The sequence below is a fragment of the Eucyclogobius newberryi genome, unplaced genomic scaffold, assembly GCF_026437365.1.
Source record: "Eucyclogobius newberryi isolate DKJ021-1_F unplaced genomic scaffold, fEucNew1.0.hap1 SCAF_5, whole genome shotgun sequence".
Lineage (NCBI taxonomy): Eukaryota > Metazoa > Chordata > Actinopteri > Gobiiformes > Gobiidae > Eucyclogobius > Eucyclogobius newberryi.
In genome coordinates this window covers 18,418,449-18,432,515 of record NW_027316167.1, presented here as the reverse complement: position 1 = coordinate 18,432,515, position 14,067 = coordinate 18,418,449, and the positions used below count along the sequence as shown (strand labels likewise).

Genomic DNA, 14,067 nt, shown 5'->3' with positions numbered 1-14,067 from the left:
AACGACTTGTTCATTATGAGTCTTTGTTCTTGAGTCTTTGTTCATGATTTATTGAGGCTAATTCAGGTGTAATTGTTTTTAAATGAAGTGATACTAAATTACTTAATACGTTTATCATTAACGAGAAGTGCAGGCTCATTAGTTGTGTAGTACTTTCACTTAAGTACTTTTTCAACAATTCATTACTTAAGGCGACTTTTTTTTTTTACACCCGATTCTAATTACAGGCCTTAAATTGAAAACCCTCAGAGTATTGAACAGTAAGTTGCAGGACCGTGACATATTTTGATTGACAGCCATTCACCTTATACACTGGGGGAAATTTAGAGTAACCCATGTTTAAAGAGTACGTCCTGATAACATTTGTGGGTTTTGTATTGAGCTTAAACCATAACAAAAGCTTTAGTTTAGTAACTTGATCTCACAGTGCACCTTTGGACAGAGAGGTGCCCCCCGCCCCACCGCTTCCTTAAACTAAACCACATTTATTGGACTTCTGGGCAGGTAGGAAAGAAAACGGTTATGAGCTGTCAGCGAAGCATCCAAATTACATCCCCCGCTCTACGTCCACGGCATAAATATGATTCTGGATAAATGCGAGGAGACGAGTCAGAAGATCTGGTTTTACATGTAACTTTGGGGCCCCTGTTTTAGGACTGGGCTGCAGAGTGCTCAAGGGGCCGGAGCAGAGGCTGTGTCCACTGTTCTGGGAAAAGGACAGTGCACACAGCTGCGCTCTGGGGGTAAATGCAAAACAAACATGCCTCAGATATACTTCCCCCTCTCAGCTGTCATGGCTCCGCTTTCAAAGACCCCCAAATAAAACCCTCCTCGACAAAATCCTCGCCCACCTTTTTGATACACACATAGACAGTGGTCATTACGCCTCTTCCAGAACTCGGACCGTCCATTGGTCCCGTCCTGAACCGGTGCCCGGGGCTTAGAGCGAGGCGGAGCAGCGCTGTGGTCCCAGAGAGGCCTTTTAATTAACTCTGAGCCGTGTGAGTATTGTGTGTCAGGACAGAAATGGTCATGCAGAAGTCCTTGCAAGTATACATTTACTCTCAGGTCTATGTATTATGTACACGTGCATATTTGTAATGTCTGATTCAGTATTTTTAGGTGAACTATTTGAGATTTCCCACAGTGCATTACAGGGCTTTGATAACGCACTAGCAATTGACCCCAGGCTCTTTGCAATTCATAATCCGACCACTTGACACATTTGATCAAATATTTCCGACATAACAAACCTTGAAAAATTGTTAAAATAAACCTGCCCACTTCCAACTCCAGTGTGTTGAATAACGTCCAACTTTATTCTCTCGTACTACTGAAGCCATATGATCAGTTTATGAGCAATTTTATGTTAAGAATATATTGTTGTGCGGTTGAGTGTATTTTGTGCATGCATAAACTGGATGAGTGTTAACATTTGTTTTCATTTTCCTCATTTTGTTTTATTTGAGGTGTTTTTGAGTTGCTATGTTTTAGTTATTTCCCGTTATACAATTCATCTACAATTGAAGGATTCATTTTTGTGGCTTTAAGCTTCTGTTGACATATTCTTGTTTGGTGTGTAAATAAAAGACAATAAGTTATTGCATTTGAAGTAGTGTGTGTCAAGTTAAACAGGTCCCATAAAGATACGAGGTACAGACTGTGCAGTGAAGTCTATTCCCTGAGCAGCACTAACGGCAGTAAAGAAAAACACTTGCATCAGCATTATGAGGCCACTTGAGTCACTGCCACTTCAGAGATCCCACTTTCATCTTTAAGACATTGGTGGGTCTTCACTTGTTTACAAGATGTTCTACTGGAGTGAAAAAACTTAATTTCCAGTCACATGGGATTTTAGTGATGTTTAGAGCTAAAACAAACCTTTAAGAACACATTACAGACATGAAAATGTGAACCAAAAGTGAAATTAACTTTAATAACGCATAGATAACATTATTATTGTATTATTAATTTAACTTTATTTGTCATGTGTATAATACAAAATGATAATATGTACACTCTGTACATAAAGGCAAAAACACTCTTACATAAATGGAAAAAAAACACATAAAAACAGGAAACCTACACAAAAAGAGGAAACTGTAAATTAAAATACAAACTGATTATTACAACTGGATGTTAACGCAGAGCCATAGGTGTTTAACCAAGAGACACAAGCTGCCTAAATAAACAATTCAACCATCATTGATTTTAGCACATTTGAGTAATAAACATTAAAATGCCCTGACCTGCATCAGTAGTTCAGCCCATACAAAATACAATGTTCAAAGTGTGGTTTGTTACTATTCCATAGAGACCACAAAAGACGTGAAAAACATTTATGAAAATGTAAAAGAATGACCTTTGACTTCGATGCAACACAGCTAAAACAGATGTTTAACCTTTAAAACCTCAAGCGGAACATAATAAATTATCTATATATTCTGTATATACACTATACACTGTCTTAACAGCAGAAGTTCCTTTGTCCAAGTGTTCAATACAGTTTCCTGATAGTGCAGTACAAGTCAGTTATGCAACATTTCAATGGAATTGTGGAAAATTGAATACACATTGAATAAAATCACATGATTTGATATTTAAAGAATGTAATATGCAGTGTAGATGATGGACAGATGCTGTTGAACTTGTTAGAAACGCAGCAGGCTTGTCAGAGGCTGCCGATGTTGGGGAAGCTCTTGAGCTTCTCTGGAAAGTCGTCTTTGTAGAGGACGGGGTCAGCGCGATGCTCCACAACCTTCAGGGGCATTGTGCCAAACACCGAGGCAAACTTGTTGATGCATTCAGATCTGTGAAATAAGGACAATTATACACAAAAGAAGGTTTGCATATTGATCCAATTCCCTATTATTCCTAAATAGTGGAAAGCTTACCTCTCGACCATGTGGGTCTGATCCAGTGACAGCCCATCAATGGCAGTGCATTCAGGACACTTGAACTTCTTCCTGGGGGTCACCTGCACCAAGCAGAAGAACAGCAATAGTTTAGTCGTGATTGTTTGTTAAAAGATAAACCTCCTTAATGTTTCAAGGGGATCTAATTGCAAGCACCAGTGAAACCAGGGGGAACAGCGCGCCTTGTGATTTGATGGCAAGGTGTGAGTGCATGTGAGCTTAGAAAAACACACCACAAGGGGAGCGCCAGTGAATGACACGCAGATAAGGGAGGTTAAGGCCAAACCCGGGCCCCTGCACCTGGACACGTGGTGGGGTGGGGGTCCAGTTAGAGGGTGAGATCTGATCTGGGCCAGATATCGGGCTGCTCTTTCAGCCTAAGAAACTAAAACAACCTGGAGTCTCATTTATGAAGCACACTATGTACAAAGATGTTTTGTGTGCAACTTTGCACATTAAAGGACACATATTATGCAGTATTGGCCTTTACACGTGATCTTGAGTACTTTGCTTTGGCAGTTCATGTTAGAACCAAAAGTAATACATCTACTGAACGCATACATCAATCCCTTTGAGGCAATTCCTCGTAAGGCATTGAGTTAGAACTCCATCTACTGGCAGCAGAGGGAATAACAAAGGGGAGTTAAACCAAAGCTAGCTTATCCTGACATTCTGACGAAAGCACGCAGAGCTAATAAATGCGGTTTTGAGGCAGAAATGCTCAGAACGAGTCTGGTGATGATTCCCACGAGGAATTCAACGTGAAAGTTTATAAATGAGACCAATGAACACTAAATTTACCTTTATTGGGGCTTTTCCAGTGATGTTTGCAACCAGGAAATTCATGGCAATGTCTTCGCAGTTCATGTGAGCGTCCACCCAATTCTTTATATCTCCAGGCATCTTGTATGTGTACAGGTAGTTGAAGTACTAAAAATCAGATACGTTTTCATTGCACACACAAAATGTTATAAATGTATTAAGTGCCTTCTAATTAAAGTAAAAAGTGTACATTAAATCATTTTATCTGTTACAAAGTGCATTTACCTTGTGGTAGAAAGCTGCTCCAGTCAACACCATGGAAACCTCGTTGGTCCACTCGGATTCATACTTCCACTTGCCCATCTCGTGGTCCCAGAGATGTAAGCGTCCAGGATAGCCCACCAGTCTGTCAGGGAACTCCCTCCAAACCTACAGATGAAAAGACATATTAAAACATTATAGTAAAACCGCACCTGGGGGACTGGCTACAGTTCAGACACCGCTGCAAAAGCCTGTCATGTGTGCGGACAGACAGCTCCATTAAATTGGTGTAATTATCTTTAAACTGAACTCAATTTTATTAAATGGCTTCTAAATGCATTCAGGTGAGAGCTGTATCGGCCTCAGCGGGACATGGCAGGTATGTGGACATGGAAAACTTCACCGCAGGACTTGTCATCATTTCTCACACATCAAACAGATAATAAGAACAGGCTGTAATCCTCTGAACGACTTTCAAATCCAGGATCTACTGACATTTGCTGCTGTTGGTGAACGGTAATCAAAAAGAGTCACGTTTGAGAAACTTTTTTTTCACCTCGTATCCAAACTGCAGCTCATCAGACGTCAACATGATGATGTCATCATCAATGGCCAACACGGCTTCTGTCTCAATCTCATCGTAGGGAAAGAAGCGGTTGCTCAGCTTGTTCTCTTTGGTGCGCACGACTTTCAGAGGAACTCCAATCTTGGGCCACAGTGATTCTAAATAGAAGTATAAAAAGAAATATAAGTATAGCAGGCATTAAGATCAAGTTAAGTCGTTTTTGAATCAGGCTATAACGTTTTGGATTAGAATGACATTTATCTTAGACAGTTGAAGTTGTCTCAGCAGTTCTGGCAGTCAGACTACACTCCCTGATTTCATATCATTGGGCAAACCTCAAGCACGTGCAAATTTAACCACACTATAATTCTTCACAAGGGACATCAACACAGGGAACATTTCAAAGGCGTTGGGTAGTGTCCATGGCACGGACTATGGTACAGATAGATCATACACAAATGCGTCCCCTCATTAATAGTGTAAAAGCCCTTGGCAGACCATGAGAGGAGCTCGCAGTCATCCTAACCATGTCTGAGGCCTGCTGTCAAAACCTATTGTTGGGAAAACTGCGACGTTAAATGCTCAGAGTCACTGTTCGTGCAGCTGTCAACTCTTTTATTATTCAAGTCTTCCATAGCAACAACTTCATGGTGAAGAAAAAGCCTTTTATTAAAAAGGTAAATACTATTATTAATGCACAATAAAAGATAAAGAGCTGAGCTCTGATTTATCCATAATGTATTCTAACATGTCACAGTAAAACATATGCAAACATTCCTCTGCAGCTCTGAATGTATCAGCTTGAAGATAGTCATTTTTGTGCTGGGCCATAACAGAGTGACCTGTCAGTGGACTCTTGTTAATTCTAATGGGTCACAAAGCTCGGGCCAGGCGCCGCTGATGCCTAATGAAAAGACAACTCACAGCCACAAGGGAGCACTTCAAAGTTTTCTCACGTCTTCATTACACAATGACACAGCAGTGAGACACAGCTCCTGCTGATGGCAGTCTGAGGCCGAGGCACTGATGCTACACACATCTGACATCGTTAAGACAATGATACAATACAAAAGAGTGAAAAAAAAATATATATAAAAATAAAAATGACCTCTATATTACCATGTGTTTTATGTTTAAACATTGTTAGCAGTTCTACATCTGTATGAAATGCTACTCTCACCTTCAGGCGGACTCTTGTTCTGGTTGTTCCACACCACGAGCAGTTTGGCCAAACTGGGAACTTTGGAGATTTCAGTGATGACCCGGAAGAGACTCTCCACGCGGTCGTAGGTCAACACGACAGCGGTGAAGCCTGGAGCCCGCGGCGGGATCAGGGGCAGGAACAGAGGGCTGTTCACACTGGCCCACTTCTGCACACAGAAAATATAACTTAAGCCACTTTGTCCATTGTAATCATAAACCACAACTCTTAGCATCTGAAAATAATACTAATTACATTTGCCTTAAGATATTGTGTTCACTTTGAGGATACCAAACCCTGCTTCATGCAGACTGGGCCTGTGGGTGTCAGACAGAGCTACTGTGTTTTAAAACATCAGTCACTGCTCTGCACCAATTAAATTCTTTATTGTCAAGTGGAAACTTCTCTGCGATTGTGGTAACATGGTTATTTAGATTTAGAAATTGTTTGAGTGATCTGAAGTGAAAAGAAACCAGTTTGAACATACCACTTCATGTTGTGTAAACCAAACAGGATCAGTTACAACCACAGGAGCACAAAATATGTATTTTAATGTTAAAGGCCTTTTCCCGTAATAAGTTAGTGGTATTTTTTCCTTTATTATTTTTGGATGGAAGTAAATGCATTCAAGTCGTTAGGTCTCTTTGTTATTGAAAAATACATTTGTTTTATTCCTGTTTTGTCAAGACACACATCAAATGTAATTGTCATGTCAACTGTTCTGTGTAAACTTCAATCACATTGTGAAAGTAACAATGTGTTGTTTTCTATAGAATTAAAATTGACTGAACTAATTATTTTTTACTGTCTTGTTCACCGTAGAAGTCGTTATAAAAACAACTTTAAGATGCCTCAAGCTCAAAATTGTCCCTTTCTGAACCCCCTGCAAAAGCACCAATCCCCAAATGTCTGTTTCCAATTACCAGCCAGAGACTACAGAGAAGGGGGCTGTGCCTGATTTATTTAGTGCTCTTGTAAGTTCTTCTCACCATCCATTCAAGCAGCCATTCGACAAAACACTTCATCCTCATTTCAGGCTCTAAGGGCAAAAGGTCTGAAGCCTGACCCACTTAACCTCTGCTGGAGCGGGACAAACCTGAGTGACGGATCACTCCCACAGGTTTCTGATATGATCAAACTCAAACACTAATTGTTTTAGGTGTTTTAAAGTGATTTTACCCAAAAGGTACAGACATGCAGAGTTTCCCATCAACTGTACTTTTTATAAACACAATGACTCAGGCATGAAGGAACCAATTTTCACCACAACGCAGGGATCCAGTGTTAAGAAACGCTGACACAAGCGGACTCAGAACGGGCTGAGAGTAAACCACAGTGAGGAGCTGTCAGCGAGAAGATTTAGGGCAAGTATGGCCTCCACTAAACATGTTTTTAAAACAATTACAGAGGGCACAGGGCCAATAAATTAGACAAATTAGTATTTCCAAGAAAGAAAAGACACTCGTGTCAAGGTACGTACCACAACAGGTGGGTTGTTCCATTGCTCATATGAGCGTGCAGCGTACGGGTAAATCCGGTCATTGATGATCTGCAGAGTCGTCAAACCAATTGCCTTCATGGAGCTGAAGTACGCCTCCCAGAACCAGCGTGCCTATGGGCACAGAGACAGGTTAAACAAACAGATGGCTCATGTTCAGTCAACAAAAATGGCCATAAACATTGTGACAATTTTATAACTATTTATATTTGCTTCACTATACTTTATAATTGGTCATTTAACCCAACAGGAAACTCTAGCTTTGACTTGGATAAAGCATTTCCTTATCTATTAAACTTCAATGGACAGCCCGGAGGCGAGACAAACCTATAATAGTTAATGAAGCGTCAAACAACAGGGTCTGGTGCCAAAAGTCCTCAAGCCAAACTGTGCAGACCTCACCCTTAACTCCTAAAATGACAAACAGCCCCTAGAAGATGAATTCAAGTATTGTGTTACAAACATTTTTGCATGTTCTACTCTGAGAAAAAAGCCTCTTTTGTATTTCAAAACAAAAGGGTACAAACGGCTCTGGCTGCAATATCCCAGAGATGTATCATAAAACAGAATAGCACTTAAGTTTATTGAAAAGGAGCGGTCGAATCCAAAAAGATTTGAGTCTCTGGGGTTTCCCAACGGCCTATAAATCAGCCAGTGATGAAAGTGTCTTATCCGGCCGGGAGTACACAAAAAGAAAACTTGACTGGCCTGAGGGGTTATCCAGCACCATCCACACTCTCCCAGTGCCTGAAGGAATTTTTATGACCAGGAAAGAGAAGAGACTCTGCCCTCTTGAGAATACAACCATGGCTTTTTGTGATCAGTCCGTTAGTAACCATGACTTATTTTCTTTTGTCAAAATATAATATTACAATTCAATTTGGGGCCAAGGACTGCAAAAACATTACCGGCAAGTGTAGAATAATAAAAGTAAGTTTTGTATATGCGTAATACAACAACAGTCAGATTTAATATATTTTGTTCTCCAGAACTTTCTCATAGGAAATTAACAGATGCTGAGCTGTGGACAGAAGCTGTGACTAATGAATATCTACATAATGAAAAACAGGAGGACAAGGTTAAAAAAAGATGAATCACTTATGGCAGATGATTTGCTGTGCGTCTTTGAAACTGATCTGATCTGCAAAAACACAGGTACGATGACAGATATGTTGGCTCTCTCTGAATATAAAGGGCACTTCTTTAATGTAGAATAGTTTGTTTATGCAAAGAACTGTCCAGACACTCTTAAGTGTTAGACTGTTGAGCCCTCTGGTGGTCAATCGAATAAGAGCTCCAGCTTAGTTAGCAGATTTAGTCAAAAACAATGTCTGTAATAGACTTGACACTAAAGCAGGGCCTTCATTCCACTTTATATCTTTGTGGGTTTATCAATGACGACAGATTATAACAAAATGAAAGAAAAGAAATCTGCTGTCATTTTAATTTGAGTGCTGAAAGAGTAAAATACCTGTCTTTGCATTTCTTCCACTTGTCTGTGAGGTATACTTTTCAAGATGGTGTACATTTCTGAGAGCTTCTCCTCTGGAATAACCACAGATGCCCTAAAACAAAAATAAAACATGAGTTGAGGGGCAAATGCACTTATTGACTTCTTAAAGAAATCCGACCCGGTACCTTTTCCAGTCAAGAACTTCAGAAAAGGGCAGAATGTAAGAGTCAGCGAGGATGACGGGGACACATCCAGCCTGGAGGACATCGCTCAGTGCTGCTTGTCCCAGCCGAGCCCCTCGAAGAACAACGCAAAATGAAGACTCCTGTAGGGCAAACACAACTGTCAATCCAATACTCATTTCACGCAGCCTTTTAAAACTTCATGAGTGATATTTAAAAGGTCCTGAAAACATATGAAAGGCAGTGATTGCTCTCATCACCTGTAGGATCTGTGGGTAATCATACACTTGGCCTTTGTAACATCGTTTTCGGACTGACACAGCTCCATGTGATAGATTGCTGCATTTGTCCAGCAGCAGCAAAGCCTCTCCATTTTCCTCTTTCAGGCGTTCAAGTTCAGCGCGATACTCTCGGTGAATCGCTGTCTGGGATGATAGAATAAAGAAGCGACGTGGCCTGCGTGATAGAAGGGATAAAACCAGCTCAATTGAGTTACATTGAATTAAACATAGTATAAATATGGTGTCAAATAAAGCAAATAAAAGTCAAATAAGGACATGCTTTAGGATAGTCTCACAGCAATGGACAATGGTAGTCATAATAACTATTTGTTTTGAGTCCTATTTCTCCAAGTCAAAGGATTTTTTCAACATATCAAAACTTTTCAATTTATTATCTTTTACAACCTGGTAGAACATCTTTATTCACTTTCTTATCCAGACTTAAAATTTAAAATCTGTGCTATTAGGTGCAAAACTTTGATCGTAAGCCAACCAGGATTTTAACATTTGATTCTTAACGTTCTTTCCAGGTCATAAGTACAGATTTTACCAAAGGATTTTTCACCCTCTAAATGACTCAACCGTGTCTCATCTGCCAGTAAACCCTGTACAGGAACCCCTTGCAAAATATTACTGTCAATATTTTTCCATCCATCCATCCATCCATTTTCTACCGCTTGTTCCCTTTCGGGGTCCCAGTGACTTCGGGCCTTAGGCGGGGTACATCCTGGACAGTGGCCAACTTGTCGCAGGGCCAACACAGAGACATAGACATGACAGACAGACAGAGAACCCACGGTAACACGGGGAGGACATGCAGACTCCACCCAAAGAGATCATGTGATGTTGGTCTGGTCCGGGAATCGAACCCATGATCTCCTTCTTGGGAGGCAAGAGCGCTAACCGCCTTTGCCACCGTGCACCTTTGTATTATAGCATTTTCTGAACTATTTCTTGCTAGGTCAGATAATTAATTTCACTTCTTATCTTTTCAATTTCCTTTAGCACTTAAGAATTCCCGTTCTGGGCATATTTTACCTCCAGCAATTTTAGTTGTTCTTGCAGATGGTTTAGGTTTTCCACTCTTTGTTTCTTTTTTGCTGAAAAAAATGCTATAATTTTTCCTCTCAAAACTGCTTTAGCAGCATCTCAAATGATTGGCATAATGTCTTTTGTGCCTATATCGCTGGGATTTTTGATCAGTCTTTACAGTACAGTACTTCTTACATGTACAGTGACTTTACACATTTAAGAGTAACACTGCTCATCAAAAAAGACATTAAATATTACACAATGACAATAAATTACTAAAAACAGTTCTAAATTAAATGACTCATGTAAGGATTGCATGACCTCAGGGGACGAGGTACACCGGACTTTGGTATTCAGATGTCCAATTTCTGTACTGAATTCACCAAATATAAAGTGATATTTTTGCAAGCTACAAATCCCCTTCTTCTTTCTAGAGCATAATGTTCTCACCCAGGTTGTCGCTCAGGCAGTTCAACGTCAGCAGAAAGAGGGCTGTAGACTGGAATACTGACATCGTAGCCCTGTCTGTAGGTCCAAGTGGAAAATCCACCACCAGCCAGCAAAGCCCTGAGCAGACATAGAACCTCATGTTGTGACAATGATTTAACTCAGGGACAGGTTTGACTGAAAGGACTCAACGTAAAACATGATACATAATGTCTACTGAGGCCATTTTACCTGCAAGCTGAGACCTATGATGACATCAGGCTGGTTTTAAGGCCGTGCGAGTAAAAAGAATCCGTATAAACTAAATGCAATAAAGTGTAAGTGATGAAATGCATTGGGATTTTCCTGAGAGATCCAGGCAGCGTGAATGTAAAGTGAAAACAGTCCGTCACGCACACCTGGACTTGATAAGGCCATGTCCAACCATGTCCAGCTGGGGAAATTCCTTACATCTATAGATAGTTTTCAGTGAGATGCACTATACAACTTAGAATCTATTGTCTAAAATGCCTGTTTTATTTGACATTTTTTTTACCCATCAAATAGACATAATACATGACCAATTTACCTATCTCTTGGCACATCCAATGCGGTGTTATAATCCGGTGGTCCTCCAGGCAGCATGTTGAAAAGCAGGTGATTCATGCCTTTGTCCCATCTGTGCAGAAACATAATTCAGTTTGAGACATGAAGCTGGAGATCTTTAAGCTACCAGCAAATGGCAAAAAAATAGGGTTATAATTGCCTGGGCAGTAACGCCAGAGCCTGTGCCGTCTCTCTGACTCGTAATGAATTCTGATTGAGAACGTCAATGGAAGGAAGGAAGAGACACGCCCGGTTGACATCATCTGTGTAAAAGTCACTGTCTGAGATGGCACTCAAAAGGTCGTTGTATTCTCGGGACAGTCCTGTGCTGCTGATGGGGACTCCGACTTCATCCACAAACCTCTGGAGAGGGTAGATGTAAACCTGCAGATATAGATACAACATTAGCATTTAAGTATTTAGTATAAGTTTAGGTTGTGAATATCAAAGCAATAGTGATCTATTGCAGAAGTTAATGTGCAATATATTGATTAATTGCTAAATTGTGACATTATCATTTCATGAGCCACATATTGTGTATTTCGTATCAAATTGTGGGGGAACCTGTGATTCGCAATTTTAACCTCAGTACATGAAAGCTGGATGTTACGTTACTTAATATTATTCTCAATTTTCTCAGTTAACATATTCATAATATAAGTCATTAATTACAGTTTGCATGGTGTGATTAAGTACCTTTATTTTGTTTTTAGGATTGTATCCACATCTGTAAACATCGAAACAGGTGTGCATGCGACAACTGAGGTCGCCCCTCTCCGGGATGGGGCTGGACGTGGGCAGTCGGACCAGAGGAGCGTCATGAACACTGCGTTTATCCAGAGTCCAATCTGCAGAGGACTCTATGGAGTGAGGCCAGAACTGAAACATCCCCGTGGCTATAAGTCCCAGCAGCACCACTGAAAAAAGGGTAATGTAGTAGATGCGATGCTTGATCTTCATCCTCGGGATCAGCGCTGGCCCCCGGGAGCTGTACTTATTGGAGGCATACATGACTCAGCCTTTCAGCCACTGCAAATACAAACATACACATTACAGCAAAAAGTCTGGTAGGCCTGCAACCAACTATTATTTTAGTTTTAGATTAATTTCAAAATATTTTGATCAACTAGTCAAACAATGACATAGTGCCTTGATATTTATGTCCCAAAAAAAGGGTTGAAATATGGTGACTGAAGGATTCTAGATAGAGCAGAATATCTGTTTTGCTTTTTTTTTACATTTTGATTTCATAATTCTGCCGTCTTTGTCATACGTCATAAGGCGCTGGTACAGCTGGCAGCCCGGTGTAAGCGCTCTCTCTTCTTTCTCACACTTATTGTGCTTTATCTCCTATATTTTGTAAATATAGTTAGTATATTTTTTCTATTTTACTGTACGATAGGGACACGCGCTGGAATAGTTTTTTAATTCAACTGTTTTTGACTTTTTTCGGCTGGATTTGAGCGTTTTTCGTTGCGTTCGTTGTGTTGTTGTGACGTGAGCTAGCTCCGAGCGAGCCCACCAGCCCCCCCCCCCCCCCCCCCCCCCCCCGCGCCCTCCGGCCGCGCTAAAGTACGGCGTGTCGTCGGTACACGTTTATATACACGTTTATATGAAAGAGGAACTTCACGAACGATCGGGACACGCATTGGAATCGCTTTAAATTAACTTGTTTTGACTTTATTCGGCTGGATTGAGTGTTTTCGTCGTGTCGTTGCGATGTGTCTTGGCTCTGAGTCCCCCGGCTCCGGCCCCGCCCCGCCCCCCCCGGCCGGCGCCGTACCGCGTTTACACAAAGGAGGAACTCATGAAACTGCGGAGAACAGTCGTCTTACCCGGAGATCGTCACGTTATCCCGTCGCAATACTGACCTAACCTAATACTGATGTGCAATTGCTGTTGGAATTCATGTGCAATTCATGTGCAATTACTGTGAAATTCATGTGCAATCTATGTGCTGTCGTGACACATATTCATGTGCAATTACTGTCGTGATCACGTGCAATGGTATTTATTTATTTGTCTATGGGAGTTTTTATTTATTTATAGGAGATCTTCTACTGAAAGTGTTTTTCAGACTTCCTATAAGTGATCTGTTCTTCTGTATCTACCTCTGTATCTACCTGCGTTGCACCAATGAAATTTCCCCATGTGGGACAATAAAGGAATATCTTATCTTATACATATTTAAGTATTTTGGTAAGTGTGTTAGGTCACAATTCTGAAAGCATGCCTTAAACAATGCCGTATTAAACATTTGATTCAACAAAGAAATGCACAAATAAAGAATTACGACACGAATCTATCGTCATGTGTGAATGAACTAAATGGGCAGTTGGTCTGATGAACATTTAAAGAAAAGGGGTTGAAACGTGACAGCTTGGTAACTCAAAAAAGTACAATCATAAGTTTAATAAATCTACTCACGTTAATTACAGTAAAACTATTTGTTATTACCAGTAGTTATTTTCCACCCCTGCTAAGAAGCATGTTTTACCAAATGGGGAACCGTGAGGCGATTACTCTAGGTATACAATTATCCATCTCCTCCTGGAAATTTATACCAGTACTCATTCTTATAACACCAAGCTTCTCAGTGTAAGGTAAATCAGCTGAGAAACAGCTGGGCTAGGCTAGGCTAACGCATCGTCCGCACGCGAAAACTAACGTTTCAACAAAAATAAAGACTAACGTTAGCGTAATCACTAAGCAGCTGATGCACACTCACAAAACATAACTTACCGTCTATTTTGACTGAGTTGGCAACACAAGCCTGGAAAAACAATTCATGTCTCTAAAACAAAGCAGGCATCTACATTCCTTTAGAGTTAGCCGCCACTTAGAGTTAGCATTTGAGGCTGAACCCAAACAGGAAGTAATAATCT

General features: G+C 40.6%; 1 protein-coding gene across 1 annotated transcript; it reads right to left on the bottom strand.

The window, feature by feature from the left end:
- Nucleotides 1-1,953: 1,953 nt before the first annotated feature.
- Nucleotides 1,954-14,044, bottom strand: ext2 (exostosin glycosyltransferase 2). The gene is made up of 15 exons (XM_072464826.1): nt 13,925-14,044; nt 11,879-12,211; nt 11,343-11,566; nt 11,166-11,255; nt 10,601-10,717; nt 9,098-9,293; nt 8,841-8,980; nt 8,674-8,767; nt 7,185-7,316; nt 5,684-5,873; nt 4,495-4,661; nt 3,963-4,106; nt 3,717-3,845; nt 2,895-2,977; nt 1,954-2,810 (listed from the first exon to the last, which is right to left on the bottom strand). The coding sequence occupies exons 2-15, from the start codon at nt 12,191-12,193 to the stop codon at nt 2,672-2,674; spliced, it is 2,160 nt and encodes a 719-aa protein (XP_072320927.1). The 5' UTR covers nt 12,194-12,211; nt 13,925-14,044; the 3' UTR covers nt 1,954-2,671.
- Between the last annotated feature and the right edge of the window lie 23 nt (nt 14,045-14,067).

Excerpts from the sequence above, each read along its gene's own strand:
- ext2 (XM_072464826.1), bottom strand. The coding sequence starts at position 12,193 with ATGTATGCCTCCAATAAGTACAGCTCCCGGGGGCCAGCGCTGATCCCG. Across the intron at positions 8,768-8,840 it reads GAAGTTCTTGACTGGAAAAG|GGCATCTGTGGTTATTCCAG; the intron begins GTACCGGGTCGG and ends TTTTTGTTTTAG. Across the intron at positions 4,662-5,683 it reads GAACAAGAGTCCGCCTGAAG|AATCACTGTGGCCCAAGATT; the intron begins GTGAGAGTAGCA and ends ACTTCTATTTAG.